The following is a 20,034-nucleotide window of genomic DNA, read 5'->3' as shown; positions in this document are numbered from 1 at the left end:
TCTCGAGTCCCTGTCTCTAATGAGGCTGTGCAATTTTTGCTGCCTCCTGGTTTTGTTAGCACAAAATGTACTGTCTTCCCTGTGGAGTTTAACATAGGCCTACCCAGCCCATCATCAGCTTTTTGGAAATCTTTTATATGTTGGGAGGGGCTGTTTCCCCTTACATGGTAGTGACTTGTTTTCCTCCTTCATTTCTTGAGCTTAAAGGCAGAAAAGGTATTTTTGTTTAAAAAAGCAGCGCTGAAAGGATGCTCATGAGAGCAGAGAGGGCTGCTTGGAAGTCAATATACCACCAGACCCAAGTGGTTGGCCATTGCAGCACATCCTCTCAGCAGGCTAAAGATACCCCTGTGGAAAATGAAAATGCTCCTTCCGTGCTGCAGGAGGCACCTCTGCCCTTGGTGGCACCTCTGGGAAGGGCTTCTCTGGCCAAGGAGGGAGGGCAGAGATGCATTTGCTGCCCCAGGACACCTACCGCAGCAGCCCCCATGGGTGGCCGTGCCTGGGACACGCTGGCTGCTGTTCCCTGCAGCCCGTGTGCAGCAGGGACTGTGGTTAGCATGGCTCTGTTAGCAAAATAAATGCCAGCCTGTGAAATTCCAAGTGAATTCACAGTGATTTCCAGAGAGTGGACCAAGGGGTGAGCGAAAGGAAACGGGCGCATCCATCTTCGCTCCGCATGCATCCAGCTTCCTCCCCTGCTTTGTCTCCATAGTAAATTATGGAGGTTAAATCTATAAAATGCGTATCACTGCCTAATCCCAGCCGCAAATCCCAGCACAAAGCAGCACTGCTCCCTCCTAGAATGATTGCCCACAAGGGAAACATGTTTATGTCCATTACTGGTTCAGGCAATTAATTTGCAGCCATGCTAATGAATCTGAGAGCTCTTTGCCTGGTTTCTCCCTTGCTGCCAGGCGCTTGGCTGTCTGGGCAGAGTCCATTGCAAGTAATTTCTCTGCATATGCCCTCAGGCCAATAGGAAACTCCATGACTCACTTTCCTCCCTTGCAACAGCAAGAAGCAATGGCTGGGAATCAGAAACTTCCTGTGAAAACAAAGGGACAAAGCCTTGCCTTGACAAGTCCCATCAGGACTTAAACTTCCAAATCACAACAAAATCTTTGCAGATCTGCTGGCTAAGGCTGCCGTGCCTCTCCGCTGAGCCCCAATCGCTGCTTTCTGCTCTGCGGCGAGCACAGCAGCAGCCCCACGGCCGTGCTGGGGGTGTGGGAAGCCCTGTCCCTCCCCATGCGTCGATGCTGCGTCCGTACTCCTGAATTGGAGAGTGCCAAGGGATGTTGCTGGGCCAGGAACGGGCGGGCTCTCAGTGCTAATTCGTTAGCAAGCTCCTTGGCATTCTTTGGCCAGGACCAACAAATACATGGCCAGCAGGTCCTGGAACACGTCGAGGAGTTTGCACGGGCGAGACCTCATTCCCTCTGGACAGTTTTGAAGGTGCCTCGGAGGTCTGGCCTCGGCAGAGGGACACCCGCATCCCCGTGGGCATGTGGGAGACGGGAGGCTGCTTAGCGCTATCGCAGCTGAGGACGTCTGTGCAGGAGAAGCATCGGCACAGAAGATCCTTAGAGATGTTCACATCTGAAAACGGCACACAAATGGCAAGCTAAACTGCAGCTGGGGTGGATATTGAGAATCATGATTTGAGGCTGAAGCACCAAAACTGAGAATGACACTCCTAAGCCCTCTGGGAGCCTAGTCCATGCTCTCACCTGCTGCAGAGAGAGCAGGCAGGAGGGGAGGGAGATCTTTCTTCTACGTAATGGCATAAAGTGCTTAAATTGTCAAGTCTTGGGCAACATTTCCCAACACAGCAAGCAAAAGGTTACTCTTGCCTTATAGCACAGAAAAATCTTAAGGATCAAGAGTTCAAAGAAAGATTTGGTCTAAGGATCTGAGCTAAGGACTGAAAATCTGGCCCCAGCTCCCCGGAAAATTACTTTGCCTTGCTACACACACTGTTTTATTTGGACTCACTCTCATCTCTGTGAGAATATTCTCCTCCCACCCCAACTTATTAAAGCAAAATAATTTCAAAGTAGTTCATGGTATCAAAAATTAATCCCATGCTGAGTGGTATTATGATTGCTGGAGCAAGCAGTAATTCCTGTCCAGCATCCCTCTCTACATACAGATCAAAGCCAGCATTACAGTCAAACACATCCTCGGCTGAGAAAGGCAGCTCCACTGCTGCTGTTCCCAACTGAGCAAAAAGTTGAGCTCGCCCCATTGGATCATCTTTGGATTTTACATGCCCTGGAGCAGGGATAGAGATAATCTTCAGCAGCTGTAGGTTGCTGTGGGGTTGATCGAGAACCGTGAGGGTGAAGGAGGACAGACAGGTGAGCAGAAACTCCAGCCGGGGTGAGGAAGGCTTCAGCATACGGCTTACCACAGGAGCACTGCAAATGCTGTTTTTCAGCCTCCCTCTATTTCCCAGAGCTGCAAAGCAGTGAACTGAAGCCCGAGGCTGTGCTCAAAAAGCAGCTGATCATCAGAGACTGCATGGAGCCAAGTTTCCAGGCAGGCCAACATGCAAAGAGCACTATCAAAGAGGGAGGTTCTTCATCAGTGTAGCTTTGTTCTGCATGCTACAAATTGCAAATTGCGGGAGGCCGTTGGGCTTGTCTCAGACAGCAGTGGCGAGTCTGGCTCAGTCCAGTTCACTGGGACTGATCTAATCAGCCCGGTCCCTGGTTGACTCCAGTAGCTCCTTGAGAAACAGATGCCAAGACATCAGAGGTGGTGAGTGGCCTCAGGCTTAATGATCTGGAATTTGTTCTGGTGGGCCGCTGGTTTTCTGTCGTATTTCAGCAGGCTATGAGCGAGCAGATGAAGGTGTTCTGCTTCTGGTCCCATGCAGAAAAACATGTATGAAAGCTGATGACTCTTGCTCCTTGTAAGCCTGCAAGCATGGAGTAGAGTTACCAAGTCACATACCAGCTTTTTGACTTCCCTGATATCCCCTGCATGAGCAACACTGTTTTGCTTTTGGGACCAACAGCAGGGACAGAGCTTACGCTTCGTTGAAGATTGTGGCTGTGGGACAGAGCCACCTGACTAAAGAGAGTTGATTTCCAGGACACCTCCTTGCTGTCAATGTGACCTTGCAGAGGATTCAGCTGAACTGTTGTAGAAAACCAACCGGATTTCTGCATCACCCCTGGTCTGTTGGCTGGGAAATCAAGGCCATGTGCCTTCAAATATGCAATCAAGCCAAAATTTGATAACCCGTCACAGAACATTTGGGTTGGCAGACCCAACAGCAGTTGTGACAGAGCTTGATAGTCTCCTTCCAAACATGACCGAGCAAAGTCGCGTTCCAAGCCACCCTGACAACAGACCCACCTTAGCTGATTATGGGAGAAGTGCATTAATAATAAATTTGGGGCTGCCGCCAAGAGGCCTAGATCAGCTCCATGCAGAGGACCAGTGCACTCCCACAGAAGACCCCCAGCCAGGATGCCTGGAGTTTCCTTTACCCCTGGGGAAATAATATTCCCAGCACGACGGGGCTGACACAGGGCACTGGGTAACAGAAACATAGGGAGGGACTAGGTGAAGGTGTAGGGACAGGATCACCTTTTGGGGAGGCACTACTGGAGACGGGGCTGATATAAATGCACCTGGTTTCCCTCTGTGATTCCATAAGCCAGGAGCACTGCGGGCAGCAGCCAGGACATCTTCCAGGAGTGGGGAAACACACCCACCTGGTGGATATCTCACCAAGCTGGTGAGAAATAGTGAATTTTACTGCTTGCAGACCATACCCTCCCAGAGGCAAGGGCTGGTGCCTCCGGTGCCTGAGGAGTTGTGGTGGCCTGACGCTGTCTCACCGGTCCCGCTGAGCGGGCCCATGGCCAGGCTGTCTTGGGAGGTGACTTTTGTCAAAGTGCCCGTTCCTCATTACACAGTACCCAAAGCTCCTCTAGGTGAACGTATGCACTAGTAATACAGTTTCAAACCCATGCGGCAGCGATGGCAACGGGGTGAGAATTGCACCGCGTGAGCCATTGCCTTTTTTAAGCCTTTGGGTATCGTTAGAGCTGATCTTTCGGTCACTTTTTCAACTGCTGTAAATGGTCACAGGCAAGCAGTTCCCCAGCCCAGTTACACGCCATGGGGGGGGAAAAAGCTTCTTTTTTAAATTTGCTTTACATCTGCTTAAGCTTCAGCTTCCTTTGGTGCTGCCAGGTCTTACAGTGGAGGAGATGGTGAGACGCGTTGCTGTAGCAGAGGCCAGACCTTGCCTCTGTACAGCCAGCACAGTCAGCCCAGAGCTGTCCTCTCCCACCGGGCTGCGGGCACCACCCAGGGGATGTCACGGGTGAACCCGGGGGTCGCTTTCTTCCTCGGTTTCAAATTGTTTACAGGATAATATTATTTGTGTCCAAGGAAACGTTAAGAGCATCTCAGTGCAAGATGGTTTGAGACGTTAAATCTGCTTGTGAATATAATCACAAGTGACCTGGGCTGGAAATGCCTGATTTGGGGGGTTTTTTACAGCCAATAGACAATGAGCAAAACAACATTTCTGGGTTATTCAGAACTTTTTTTATGTTTGTATCAAAACTGTGCAAGCAGCAGCGTTCTAATGTGGGACTCTCTCACACCAGGTCTGCTCACCTCAGCCCAATGGGCCCCTTCTTGCAAGCTTTTACTGCCTACAATGGGAAAGCAGGTCTTCGCTCTTTAAAATAATAGGAAAACACAGAAAAAAGCCTTGCTTTTTTCCCTGACCCTGTGTGATCAGGTCTTCTGTAACCTTCAAGCAGTCCTGGGAACAGTCCCCTCAGCTCCTGCTCAGACAGCCATGGCAGCGTTTTTAATGTCTCCGTTGTGGCAGCTGAGGGGAAAAAAACATTGATTGGATTCCACCGGCATGAGAAGATTAATCGTCTGCCTGGATTTCCAGCCAGCCTCTTCCACCCTGGGTAAAGCCTCGGCATTAATATTTAAAATTCTTCTGACCTCTCTCTGTTTTAATTAGCAAGCGGAAAACTCCCTGGCCTGTGCCAAGGAAAAAAAAAAGTCCTTAAGATCAAAGTGGGCTCTAATTCACGTTTCTGCTTGCCACGTTCAAAGGAGCTGGTTGGTGAAACGAGTGTCGTATTTGGTGGAGATGGAAGGACATCACCCGTCGGCTGCAAAAGGTGGGTGCTGTGTCCTGAGTGAAGCGATCCCATTTCAACGTGGCCAAAGGCAAGAGGGAGCATTGGGTCATTTTGCCAGTACATCCACAATGGCAATATTAAGCTCCTTATGGGGGAAAAAATATCCTTGCCTCAAATATTACTGTAAATGTATCTATAGGATAAATAAAACTTTCAGGATCTTCTACTAAATAAGAAAACCCATGAAACTGTGTAGCTCAAGGGAAAGTGTCGAACTCTTCCATTGTATCCTCAAAGGGGTGGGAGAAAACATGTTTGTTTTGTAAAAGGAGGCAACTTGTGAAAGTGAGACCCACCCCCAAACTGAGTCACCTGTAAGTACCCCCAGTGCTAAATTCATCGGGATGCAGAACAAGGGTTGAAGCCAGGGAAATGTCAGTCTCCTTGGTGAAGGGCTCACTGCTTAGAAACACAAATCTGGAAATGGAAACTTCCAGACCAGGATTTAGACACAAAGCTATGGCCACCAAAATGACTTCTCTGGTCCCAACAGTATTTTGCTACGTACCAGCCTCCGCCTGGTCCTATGTTTCTGCCGCGTCACGGCAAGGATTCATAACCCTGATGCTGATGTAGAGAGCCTGGGCCCTGCCTCCGCTCCATGTTGAAAGTAGTTGTGGAAAAAAAATCCTAAATAAAGTAAAAGCTCAGTTTAAGCATCACTGATTTTCTTGTTCTCTGTCCTTTTGTGCCTTGTCAGTGCACATCCACCCCAGGACCACTTGTCCAGAAATATTTTCCTCTGGCAGAGTTGGAAATTGAAGCATTTTCACACAAGCTGTCCTGAATTTTTAACTCACCAGGCATAGGGCTGAGCTCAGACCACAGCAGACCTCTCTGCCTGGGATGTCACCAAGCATCTGGAACAAACCCCTTCCCACATCCTCAAATGCAAAAAGCACAGTGGCCTGGGCAAAAGGAAAGGAAACTCTCAAAGGAGAGGGGGAACAACCCAACAAGTTTTCTGAAAATTATTTTTGAGCCTTACTGACAGTTCTCAGAAATGTCCCATCTAAGATGGCTGGGGTAAAAGGATCCCAGGTCTGCTATGGGAGGTGTGGGAAGCTACTAGGAGAACAGGTTGTCCATATTATGGAAGGCATCTTGGTTCTCATTGTGGTTGAGAAACGATGAGGAACATGGAGTTTCTTGACCACACAACCGAAACCCGTATTTTGTCAGAGCAGCCTTGCCTGGAGAGATGTCACCTGCAGAAGGCAGAGCTTCTGAGATTGTCCTGGAGACCCAGGTGTGAGACAACACAAGGAAGCTCAAGCTTTCACCTTCAGCAGTGAAATCACTCCATCTACACTGAAGCAGTTCTGATGTTTTACTCATCTTCCTCATGAACTGAGATGGCATTAGCTATAAAAAACTAAAAATGTGCCATTGTAGGCACTCTTTGCTTTTATTACTAGCCCTCTAAAAGATCAAAGTTTCTGTATGCCTTCATGCGCTCCCTGGTGGAAGTATCTACCACACACAAACCCAGCAAATCTGCACTAATCTCAGCCTTGTACTAGATTTAAAATGATACTGTAAAAAAAAAAAATCCTCTCCTTCAGTGGATGTCAGTGGCAGATGTCAGCACCTTCATCATCACCTCCAACAAGGACTGGGAATAAGCAACGAAGGTCTGCAACAGGAGCTATCTCATGCAGCCTGAAAATCAGCTGAAAGATGGCAGGCAAAGGATATTAACAAGTATCCATCATAAAAGATAAAAGAACGACCGCAACCTTCACTTTGGGATTTTGCACATCTATCTTAGCCACAGCCAGAACGCCTTGGATTGGGAGGGGAAAACTCTAGATCCCGACTGCTGAATTCTGCTGCTCCTTAAGCAGCTCTGCCAACCAAAACCCAAGCAAAAGCTGGGGTGCACGGGGGAACACCCCTGCCTGACTGCTCCCTCGGGCAGGAGCGGCACTGCCCGGATGCCCAGGGAAGGAGCGGCTCTGGAGAAGCAAGAGGAGGCACCCAAGGGCCCTAAATGGAGCTTGTAGGACAGAAGGGAGGACAGGGGAGAGCTGACACCGGGCTGGGTAGAGGTGAGGGAGGGACGAAGAACTAAGAGGAACTGGGGCAAAAAGCTGTGATCTGACACAGGGAGCACGGGGGTCTGGGTGCAAGATGGGGACGCCAGCCACAGAGAGAGAGATGCACAGTAAGGGCTGTACGGCAAGAGCAGTAAGGGGTGGCGATGAACTCTCCAGAGGAGCTCTGCATGCCAACAACCTCTAGGGAAGGTGGAAAACTTGCCTACCACAGGCACATGTGCTCCTGGGAGCCACAGATGAGGCAGCAGCTCTCGGTACACCCTCCCGAGATGCCTGCAGGGAGCTGAGCACCGTCTCCCTGCAGAGCCTCCCTAAGGACACCCAAACCTCTATCAAGGAACGGTGGTATTTCAGGTTGACCCACCACTTCCCACCACAGAACGGTTTGGGTTGAAAGGGACCTTAACGATCATCTAGTTCCAACCCCCCTGCCATGGGCAGGGACACCTTCCCCTAGACCAGGTTGCTCAAAGCCCCATCCAACCTGGCCTTGAACAAGTCAACAACCTCTCCTGAGCAAGTCTCCCCCTGCATTCCTCTTTGCAAAATCAACTTGTTTTGCAAGAAGTTTGACGTGATCAGATACCCATCATGATCAAAAAAATAAATAGCCATGCCACATCAGGTGGTAGGAAACGCTGCCGTTTCAGTCGCATGAGGCCCAACCGTCTGGCCACGTGGCGGGCAGAGCTGGAGGCGTGCAGCTTTTCACTGCCTTCGTAACGGGCTACGTGGCTTTCTCTGTTTAAAACAGAAAAATTAAATAACGTCAACCCATATTGCACAATCACCCGTGGAAGCGCAGAGCTGAAGTTGTGAGCTCAACTGCTCTGGCATCACCTCTTCATTTACACTGCGTTAGGACTTCACTTTGTAACAAATATGCACAATTTAAATGCTCAGTCACATTCCTGGTGTCCCTTCAACACCAAGTATTACTTCACTTATGACTCCGGATGGCTTACTAGCAACAACATAGACAAAAAGCCACTTTTTCAAGCAGCAACTGTTTATTATTGGGAAAAACATTAGGACTTTATTTTTTTTCTTTACATATACTTAATTTGAATAAAAATAATTTAAAAATTTTTAATTTCTTTTTATATTACATGAAAATAACTCAAAACAAAGACTGTGAATTTTGGAAGCAAGAAAACACAGGCAAAACTGTTGTTTAGCTGCTGAGATGTAGTACTTGGATTTGTTTTAACTCAAATAGAGAAACAATCACAACTGTCATTCCAGTGAAGAAAATTAATCCATCTATAAAATATCTTGAAGTTTGAGAATGGTATATAGTTACACTAGAAAGTATTCATAATATAGCGTGTGAGCTCTAAGATATTACCTAAAATATATAACTTCTCAGACTTTACAAGGTCAAATATTTTAGACCATATTCCAGTGGAAAAACACTACAAACCTATTACAATCCTTTTAAAGTTCTTGTTGAATTAACTTTTATTTCCTTTTGAGGAATTTTAGTATAATATTTCAAGCAATAAAATATTGCATACAAACTAGCTTGCAGAACTTTATTCACACCAACTTGGACAACTGCTGTTTTAAAGGATGAAGCACCTTTAGTAACAGTGATAAAGCATCCCTGTTACAGTAGCTGATGAAGAAGCAGATTTTGTGCACAGATTGGTACAATTTTCATGACACTTCTGTAAATCTGATAAAAATTACTGCATATTCAGTAATAAGAAATTAAACTAATGGGAATTAAAATATGCTTAAGGCTGGGGTAGGATTACAGTGTTACAAGACAAGGATTCTATTAATTAATCCAATTCATGTCATCTGACAAAGACTTTGATAAAACACTGATTTCTTCTTTTTTCTTTTTAAAATACATGCAACCTACTGCAGTTTCCATTTCCTGGCTTACCTCGTCTCTTTTCAGTTGAATGTGAATATAGTTCATCTTTTCATTAAGTTCTAGGGTAACAAACACCATTCAGCAACATCTGAATGGATTCTAATAAAAAACTAAAAGCCCCCAAAAGCAAAAAAAGCAATTAGCATGTCAAGGTCTCGCTTTAGAACACAAACTATTATCTGCGGAAGTACGCAGGGTAAAAATGAGACGGAATTTGCGTAGGTAGTTATTTGCATTGAGTACCATAATAAATTTAATGTAACTGTCCCAGTCGTGGCTGGCCGATGGACTGACGGAAAACCACTCTTCACTGAGTACAAGGAAAAAATACTATTAATACGATGGTCAAAACTGTTCTCTTGTAACGGTCTAACCTCAGGGGTCAGTTCTCTTTTAAAGGACGCTGGAAATGCCGGCTGGCGTCGCAGCTTGACAAACAACCCGCTGCCATCTAAAGCGACAATGTCAAGCCCTTTAAAAATAAACATTTAATTTCAGTGTATTTTGGGGGAGTTTTGTTTTGTTTTGTTCTTGGCTTTTTTATTTTTGTAACTGTCTGCTGTTTCCAGCACCATCTCAGAGGCTGGAACGTTTCATTCCTTCCTCTGCCGGTTTTGTCATTTTCCACTTGGCAGATACTGACCACCACACCCCACTGCTCCTCACCGCGCAGCACTCACTGGTACTGCCTTATTTTCCTTGTCTGTTATCCGTATCGTCAGTGGGATTTACAGCCCTGGAATGTGACTTCTGAATTAATACGCATTTTCTTTTCCGAAGGAATGCCTTGTTTTGCAACCATGGCTGTGTAAAAATACTGTAATTTTAAATAATGAGCGGGCGGTGGCTCTTTTGAGATAAATCAGTGATGCAATTTAGAAAGCCAAGGAGGCATTTTCACCCGACTGCAGTAGTTTTAAGATCAGGTAACATTTCGGACCTAAACTATGCCATTTGTCTTCCTTTGTAAATTAAGAATTACTTTTAGTTTTACCAAGAAATATTCTAGTGGTATGAACTACATAATTTTTGAAATTATTATGCATATTTATGTTTTACCTCTCTTCTCTAAATATATTACTCATTTGTTTAATTCTTTCAGGAACCTACCGTACTGTCAGCCAACTACAGTAATCCAGAAATATTTTCTGTGTATGGAAGGGGCTTAATCACAAAGCCACACCTTCTTGCAAAGCTTCAGTATTTTTGATTGGTAAAAAGCATTTCTTATTGAAATAATACTGAAGTGGAGCCCAAGCCCTCCTCCATATGTACAACTGTTAAGTTAATTAACTTTTCAGGACAAAACGCTGATCACATTCAATGACAAGATATACTATCGTTTTCAAGACAGCTCCAGCGGTAGCTCTGGTGGCACAACCGTGTATCTTGGGTCAAGCTTAGGTGTGAAATCCTTGAAGTTCTTAGACGCTTCAGTACCAAATACATCTAAAACTTTCCTGTTCATGAGAGCAAACCTGAAAAAGAAGAGACATTAGAGACTGAACAGATTATTCATTTACTTTTGGAAAAAAATAATATTAAAAATTATATTTTTAAAAGGATTAATTTAATTTATTTATAAAATTATTAAAGTTATTTCACTTCATAAAAGACTATCCAAATCTTTGAAATACAGGCTTCAGCCTGCACTGTTTAGAGACTACAAGTTTTTCATCCTGGGCAATAAAGATTTAATAAAAAAAAATAAATTGACAAATCTGATTAATAGTGCTTTGTGTAAATATACTTTATATAACACAACCTGTGGAAAAGGGGAAAGGAGAGAGTCCCCTTCTACTTTTAACTTCACAAAAAAAGTAAACCCCAAATATACTACACTAATATACTACTCTTCTTTCTCACCCCAGCCTCGCAAACTCTGGCGGTGCCTGCCCAAGTGTGGATAACAATTTTATGGGTGTTACAATCTATTTCCATCTCTTTAGTCTTCAGAAGTGTTGAGCGAAAGACCTATGAAACATCAAAAGAATCTCCCTCTACGGAGAGAGTGTCAAAATTACTATTACAGAGATTTACTTCAGATAAAAAACCTGAGCAGAATAGAATTTCTTCTCCCTCCTCTCTTTCAACTAAAGCAATCTTAGGATTAGCACAAGAGGGAAAAATGCAGCCAAAATTGGACATCTGCACTGACATCATCCCCCGTATCATGTTTGTATGGCCTCAGAGGTTGCCTGCAGACTGCCTCCAGGCATCCCAAGGAAAGCTTCCCACTACGTCTAGCAACGTATTCAGTCACCTCGTGTCCAGCTAAGAGTGTACTGTGCCATGGGGAGCGTAGGTTCAACAAGCTCCAGGGACCCGCCTCTGATTTCACTTCTGTTTTTATAGTCTGGAGAGCCCACTGTCACGACAAGCGTTACCTGTTGTAATCCCATTCATACAGTGACCTACATCAAGATTTGGATGCCTTGTTTCTGTCACGTACTACATCAGTGTAACAGTGTACACTTCACTGAATTGTATTTTTATAAATCAGTTACGGCAAAGTCTATTTTAAATGGTAAGCATTTTAGATCCCTGCAGCAAATAAGAGAAAAAATATCCAGTAAGATATTACAGTGTAAATTTATGGTTATAATCAGTGAAAATTTTTCATTAGTTTTCCAAGAAAAAGAATTCCTTTCCTAACCGAAATAGATGTCCTGCAAAAAACTATTGAATCTTCAAAGTATTCTTAGGAAATACTCTGACATTCCTAATAATGCTTTTAACCATGTTGTTGATCACTGTACATACAGATTTCTTCAACTCCTGTAGTTGTTTACCGGATTCTTCGTATTCCACTGAAATCTCAAAGCATTCCACCCTCCAAGTGAACTAAAGATAAAAAAGCCTTCAAGTAAACCACCCATCTGCTCAACAGTCTTCACTAGATTTAAGTCTTTACTCCTGTCATTAGACTAAACCTAGGAGTGTCTCTTCAGCAGCAAAGGACTTCAAGTGGACTGGAAACCATTTGAAAAGCAAAGTAAATACTCGGGAAATTAGCCCACACATACTCTACGGCTCTGCTGTTGAAAGCAAACGACATAGAAAGTTGAATGTGATCAATGACGTGTTTAGACAAGCCATAATATAGCCCTGATTACATACCTGCCATTTGTTAGTCGTAAAAGAAATTTCCAGTACGAAGGTCTCAGGTTCTGAACTTCCATGACAGCCTGCAAGGAGAGTAATCTGTCAGAGCCAGCTGACAGCGTCAGGCAAAAGCTTCACCTGCTACATTACGTTGTATGTAATCAAAATCAGTGAAAGGATAGTTATGGAAATATATATTATTTTTTAATTTTTTTTTTTTTAAATCTTCTCTTGACTCATGGACCAAAAGCAGCTGTGATCACCTGCCAAGGTCCAGTACTGTCAGTAAACAAACCACTCACAGCTGGATTTGATGCTCTATATAACCACCACCAGCCCAGACTGATATTCCCAGAAGACTATCTTTCAAAAGTGGTGGCAATTAACTTCGATCTCATTGCAGAGAAAGCAACCATAATCCTTATTATTCCTACATACATGATTTTGCACTCGTGGATGCCAAATTTACCTGCTATTCTATCCCTCACTCACTCTGCATTTTGTCATCTACCATTTCTTGTAGTCAGTCATCTTTATATTTCATGTTACATATCTTAAATGATGTTATACAACCAAAATCCTTGTCTTCTCTCTATTCCATTACTTTACCAGGTCACTTAGGAATATAGAGAGTAACGAACATCTCAGCATAGATCCCTTTGCTAATTTCTCCCTCCTTCCTCCCTCTTAAACCCAGTAATTTCTTTCCAGTCTTGGGCTCCTTTTCCAACTAGTTATTAAGTAATGAAAAAATCCTTTCCTCTTCTTCTCATATTAACTTTATTTCTGTTAGCCTCATACAATGGTCCTTGCCAATAGTATTTTGGAGATTTCAGTGCTGCAGACCTTCAGGCACCTCCCAGGCACTAAAATATCAGTTCACTTTGATACTAGAATGAAAGATATTCCCACATATATGGGAGCAATGAGGAGGAGGAGTGGAACTGTCCTGTTAAGCACGAGACAGCAAAAGACTGCTTTAGGGTCATTTTATATTCTCTTTATTGAGGGGTACAAAAAATACATATAGTTATGGAGGTCTGGAAAACATTCAGTGGGATGTTTCAGCAGCAGGTCTAGAAATGGAGAGATGTAGTGGAATAGTAGAGTAATTTGGGTACCACTGAAAAGGAGCTTTTCTAGCTGACGCAGCCAATAAAAGGACTGAGGGTGAGGGCATGTAATTGACTTGGAAAGTGCAAAAGATGACCACTACAGCTTGTTTCAAACATAAAACTTCAGATTTTCCTAATTTTTGCAGATGCTTTCAAATAAGCAGCTTTAGTTCAAGTTAGCTGAAAGTGAAAACTTCTAGTTGATTAAAGAAGCATAAAATATTACAATATATTGTTTTTGTATGTTGAGAAACAGTCTGTTCATATGTTTATGAAAGCCCATACATTTATGTTCATCTTTGTCCTGGTTTCAGCTGGGATAGAGTTAACTGTCTTCCTAGTAGCTGGTACAGTGCTATGTTTTGAGTTCAGTATGTGAAGAATGTTGATAACACTGATGTTTTCAGTTGTTGCTCAGTAGTGTTTAGACTAATGTCAAGGATTTTTCAGCTTCTCATGCCCAGCCAGTGAGAAAGCTGGAGGGGCACAAGAAGTTGGCACAGGACACAGCCAGGGCACCTGACCCAAACTGGCCAACGGGGTATTCCATACCATGGGACGTCCCATCCAGTTTAGGAACGGGGAAGTGGGGGGGGGGCAGGGATTCGCCGCTCAGGGACTGGCTGGGTGTCGGTCGGCGGGTGGTGAGCAATTGCACTGCGCATCATTTGTACATTCCAATCCTTTCATTATTGCTGTTGTCATTTTATTAGTGTTATCATTATCATTATTAGTTTCTTCTTTTCTGTTCTATTAAACCGTTCTTATCTCAACCCACGGGTTTTGCTTCTTTTCCCGATTTTCTCCCCCATCCCACTGGGTGGGGGGGAGTGAGTGAGCGGCTGCGTGGTGTTTAGTTGCTGGCTGGGGTTAAACCACGACAATCTTCTCGGACAATGCATTTTGACATCCTTTCCAAAGAATTCAATGCTTTGTATAATGTATTCAGCTATAAGCAGATGAGAAATTTGAGTCCTAGAAATGATCTTCCCACTGTGGCACTCAAAAGCAGGATGCAGGAGCCCTGATTCACAGCATCTTGCTGGAACCACTACATCACACTGTCTTTTCTGTATCAGTGTAACCCTGTACTCTGCAATTCATTCAACATTTGACTTAAACTAGAACAACTTCGTATTCTGTTAGAAGACAACATACTTACTGCCTGAAAGCATATTGATGTAGAAATGGCATAGATGACGCTGTCTGCATGAGGAAAGTAGGGAACCTTCCCTGCTTCAATGCCCTTGAAGTATATAGTCTATAAAAATAAACAAGAAATCCTGAACGAAAGGAGATACTAGTAAAAGTAGCTTTTAACTTTTTAATTTTACCTTTTCAAAGTAACATGTCAACATTACTAACTTATGCTCATATATTGTTGTATATGTCCACAAACATGACATTGAGATAGCTTATAGAAGTTATCCAAGATCAATAGAATAAGAGGCTATTAATGTATAGAACAGGATCTAGCAACAGGTTGGGTGTTAAAAGGGTAGTATGGATCTTAAAGATAAAAAAGGGAAAGTTTGCTGTGTTAAATTCTTCGTTTTAAAAAAGCAAAAGAACAATGCAATAACTATTCCAACAAACTGAATATTCGCTGTTCTTAAACAGCTTGAAATCACATACTTTTCTTTCTGAGAAAACATGTAAAGTTTATTTTCCTGAGCACAGCTTGACCTTCCAAAGCAGCACACGCCTCTTTGGTCAGTTACCCTTGGCTCGCATAAGATGATAAAAGTAGTAAAAAAAAAAAAAAAAAAAAAAAGAACACACAGCACTTTTCTTACTTCACTGCAGCCACAATGTCTCAAAGTCCAGAGAAAACCATCAGCAATACAAGATAATATTGGTTTTTTACAACTGGTGTTCTAAAAGTCAATATGGGTAACTCAGATTTGCTTTTATATAACCAATACGTGAACTACCTTCAGAGCTTGATCTAGGATTACAAGGAGCAAGAATAAACAGAGTGTATCTTCCCTTTTTATGTTTGATTTTATGCTTTAAAAAAAAGTTCCTTCTTTTTATATTCTTTGAAATGAATTCTGCTCTGGTAATGGAGGTGGATAAATATCACTAGGGAACGAGGCCCTTGAGGTCTGCAGCAGAAAGCTTTGTGATTTGGGGATGATGCATAATAAGAGAATGCTCTCAATTTATTTCAGTGGTGCTGTGGGGGAAATAACCATGACTAAGTCCTGATTTTATGGAAAAATCACAGTAAAAAATCAAAAGCTGGTAGAGCAAAGTACATACAACATACCCAAAACCTACAAACTTTTTTTTTCCTGGGCTCCTAATTTTAACAGGTTCACAGAAATAATGCATGCCTCAAAAATCATAATTAGAACAAAGTTCGTTGCAAGGCTGGGAATTCAATCAGTTGAATACTGACAAACAACTCCAGCTATAGACTAAAACCTAAGCTATTTTGAGTTATCTTAGATTGCTGAATGCCAAAATTAGGGAACAAAGGCAGGAAGTTAAGCTGTAGCTTTTGGCAATAAATCTGCAATTAAGGACTAGGTCTGATTTACGTTTCTGGCAGAATAGACATTCTTGGAACTTTCAGATTTAAAAAATCTGCAAAAGCTACAAAGCAAAGGGCTATCAGATTAAAAAAAATCCATGAAGAATATACATGGAGACCAGTGGATAAAGGACTTTAAAAATGAGTCACAGAAAAGAAAATAAGAAAGAAATGAGACCACAGAATGGCACTGCCTCTTGGCACATACGTACTGAAACACACCACCACCACACAACTTTGTATTATACTGGAATTGTCTGACAAAGCCTGTGAAGTTCATTTTCTTTTTCTGCACTGAAAAAATAGATGAAATGAAGCACTCTGTTACGAGGGTAATATCTTACCTCTACTAATTTGGACACCAGATACATAGAGATAGTAGTACTTTTGTAAAACATCATAGAAATTCCTGCTAGACACCCTGTAACAATTAGAAAACAAAAGTACTGTTAAGATTGTGATTTACTGTTGCTCTTGCAGTATGTCAGCTCAACAGACACTGCATAACATTATGCTTTCTGTTGCTACAACAAAGTTCAGTGACGTTCCTGTGCTGCCCATCAAAATATGGTTTATGTCATTAAAAAACGGAGAGCTTTGAAACCCTGAAATAAACCTGTAGTTCAGTGCTCAGTAGCACAGCATCAAATTTCCTCTCTCATCCCACAAGGAAGAGAGACCCCTCAGGTTCCAATACGGGATAGATGCACGAACAGCAGGGAAGGGCCCGCACCACCACACAGATTTCATGGCAAAAGGGTCCTTCTTTGGATCGAGGGGAGCCCATCCTTTCACAAGTGTATTCTGTCACGTATGGAAAAGTCAGTACTTGAACCTCACATCTCTAGAGTTGGAAACTAAAGGACAAGTTCACATTTGTGCATACAGTAATATATTGTCTTTGAAGCTGACCATAAAACCCACACCATTTGATTGAATTTGCTGTACAATTTTAATTGCAACTCTTTATTTGAAGCTACTTGAAACACCACTGTCACTCTGACACAACCTTGATGTGCACAGTCCTATTTTCATCACAGAAGTCCGAAAAGGGAATGGGAGGACAGACAAGAGAAACATTTGCAGAGTCCCAACAGAGGCAATATAAACTTCTTGTCATGGACTCACCAGCTACAAGCGCATGAAGCTCATCATCTAGGTTTCGTACCCAACGCAGGAAGCAACTAGTACCCTGTAGGTAAACAGAGAGCAGGATTAGCCCTAGTTACTTCTCTTTCATAACACACAGACTGGAGATATTCTTCTATAAGCTAGTAATATAGCACACAGTATGAATGAAGAGTGTAGTGTGATAACACCCATAATCCACAATAGCTGAAACATTTCAGTGTTTTATTTCAGTTTACCTCTACCGTTTCTTTCAAAATCAGAGAGCAGATCAACCTAATTTGAATACTAATCTAATTCCAAAGCTAATCTTAAATTCACATCATCTTCATTTGCTGTAGTTGTCTAGACTCTTTCCCACGATAAAGTCTGTTTTCAACTACACACCAAACACCTTGTGATTTTTCCATACATCCAATAAATTCTGGAACCAGGAAAACACATTAATCTAAAAAGTCAGAACTGCATATGATTAAAAGACACAGTGAAACACATAATAACCTGTTTGTTGACACAGGCAACAATACACAGCTGTTCAGGCCAGAATGGATGTCATTGTGGCTTAGGCTGCATTAAAATATATTTCATTTGGATGACTGCAGGTTACCAAATGATCCAGATTGTTCCACATCTGCCACATCCTCTGTGTTGTTTTTTCAACTGTTTTGGAAATCCATACTTTGCCTCCAAATTTCATCCCTGGTAAACTTCTGCTTGCTTCCAAATGGTTCAAGATCTGCTTAGTAAGGCCCAATCCAGTGGTGAGAGAACGTTATATAATTTAGTATGACAGCCCACTGATGTCTACTTTGAGATATGTGTCAGCCTCTTAATCCACCTAATGTGTGCTTTTCATGGAATTAAAGCATGATTTATGTTGGAAGGGACCTCTGGAGACCATCTGGTCTAGCCTGAAGCAGGCCTAATTAGAGCAGGTAGCTCAGGAACTTGTCCAGTTGAGTTCTGAGCATCTCCAAGGATGGAGACTACACAGCCTCACTGGGCAACCTGTTCCAATATTTGGCCACCTTCGCATGAAAACGCATTTCCTTATATTTCTTTGGAATCTCCTGTATTTCTGCTTGTAACCATTGCCTTTCATCCTATCACTGCACATCTCCAAGAGGTGTCAGTAGCAATAAAATCGCCCCTGAGCCTTTTTTCTCCAGCTTAAAACCCAGTTCTCCCAGCTTCTCCTCGCACATCCTATGACCCAGTCCTCAATCATCTTGGTGGCCCTCAGGTGAACCCACTCTTGAAAAAGACGTTAAAATTAAAGGAAGAAATTAAGTCATATCTGTGTCCAAAAATGGACACAGTACCACAGATGTGATCTCACTAGCTACTTTACAGTGCACATTTTTAATAAATAAATTCCTTGAAAAGCAATTGATACACTGCAATTATGACAGTCAACTTTCCTACTCAAACTTGTAAACTAATTTAAAAAAAGAAACCAGGTGACATGGCCAACTTATTTTCTGCAAAACCATGTTTGCTGACATTAATTAACAGTAAGGGGAACACAAAATATTAATAGTACAGCTACTACCATCCTACAATGGCATTTTGGACTGCTTTTAGGGACAAGACAGACTTTTTTTAAAAGCAGTCCATAATGCAATTCCTTTGGGTTCAAAATGCATCAAGGATTTCAATTTTTTTTGGCTGTGGTCCAATCTTTTGGAGTGACTAGAATCTCTGCTGCCCTACATGCTTATTTCAAACTGGAAGAAAAATATAATGCAACCCAAATCTGTGGAAGTTATGGAATACAAACAATAACAGAAAGTAGAATCATAGAATCATTTAGGTTGGAATAGACCTTTAAGATCATCGAGTCCAACCATTAACCCAGCACTGCCAAGTCCACCACTAAACCACGTCCCTAAGCACCACATCTACACATCTTTTCAATACCTCCAGGGATGGTGACTCCACCACTTCCCTGGGCAGCCTGTTCCAATGCTTGACAACCCTTTCGGGGAAGAAATTTTTCCTAATATCCAATCTAAACCTCCCCTGGTGCAACTTGAGGCTGTTTCCTCTTGCCCTATTGCTTGTTACTTGGGAGAAGAGACCGACCCCCACCTCGCTACAACCCCCCTTCAGGTAGTTGTAGAGAGCGATAAGGTCTCCCCTCAGCCTCCTCTTTTCTAGACTGAACAACCCCAGTTCCCTCAGCCGCTCCTCAGAAGACTTGTGCTCCAGGCCCCTCACCAACTTGGTTGCCCTTCTCTGGACACGCTCCAGCCCCTCAATGTCTTTCTTGTCGTGAGGGGCCCAAAACTGAACACAGGACTCGAGGTGCGGCCTCACCAGTGCCGAGTACATACTTAATAAACTGTAAATAAAGGTCAGAGTATCTGAAAAGGAGTATCTACAGAACTAAATTACACTTTGCAATTGGAGCTTTTAAAAGACATCAAAATAATTTCAGCTTTTGCACTCTAAACACTATTTTCTCTAAAGGCTCCTTTCTTCAAGTTTGAGCAAAAATGTAATTTTCAAATAAACTGAATGAACAACCCATTTGCACTTTGCCATAAAAAATTTTAAACTCTGTAACCTTACAACTTCTTGTCTCTCAATCTGACTGCAAGTTAAGTGAAATGCTGTTTGGCTTACAAATAACACTTGTTTTTTTAATTTTCAGTAAGAAATATTTGCCCTGAGTAATACAGAATTGTCTTAACTTTGCAGAGCAAGTAAAGTCGCAGTTGAAAAATGACATGTGTGATTAAGAATATAAAAGTGCAAAAGCCACTTCAGCACTGCACTATGCAATATATTCTCCCTTAGGGCATGTGCTTCATCACATTCTCTTTTGGCATAAATAAACATAATTCGATTAATTCCAACAAAGCTGTATGAACACGTTATCAGTTTGCAATCTGTCATCCATAATGGTGCAGAAGGGTAGATTTCCAAGTGGCAAGTGCAATGTCTCCTCAGCTGCACATGATATAAGTTCTGCAATCTCCTGCTATTTAGTGTCAAGTAAGAA

General features: G+C 42.7%; 1 protein-coding gene across 1 annotated transcript in view; it reads right to left on the bottom strand.

The window, feature by feature from the left end:
- Positions 1-8,246: 8,246 nt before the first annotated feature.
- TMEM135 (transmembrane protein 135) overlaps positions 8,247-20,034 on the bottom strand; it is a 180,473-nt gene continuing 168,685 nt past the window's right edge. Inside the window, exons 11-15 of the mRNA XM_052812750.1 lie at positions 17,028-17,091; positions 16,244-16,320; positions 14,523-14,621; positions 12,261-12,328; positions 8,247-10,618 (exon numbers count right to left, since the gene is read on the bottom strand). Of these exons, the coding sequence (XP_052668710.1) occupies positions 10,486-10,618; positions 12,261-12,328; positions 14,523-14,621; positions 16,244-16,320; positions 17,028-17,091 (441 nt within the window). The 3' untranslated portion in view covers positions 8,247-10,485. The remainder of the gene's footprint in view (positions 10,619-12,260; positions 12,329-14,522; positions 14,622-16,243; positions 16,321-17,027; positions 17,092-20,034) is intronic.

The sequence above is a fragment of the Harpia harpyja genome, chromosome 17 (assembly GCF_026419915.1).
Source record: "Harpia harpyja isolate bHarHar1 chromosome 17, bHarHar1 primary haplotype, whole genome shotgun sequence".
NCBI classification, from domain to species: domain Eukaryota; kingdom Metazoa; phylum Chordata; class Aves; order Accipitriformes; family Accipitridae; genus Harpia; species Harpia harpyja.
This window is presented reverse-complemented; position numbering and strand designations above follow the sequence as displayed.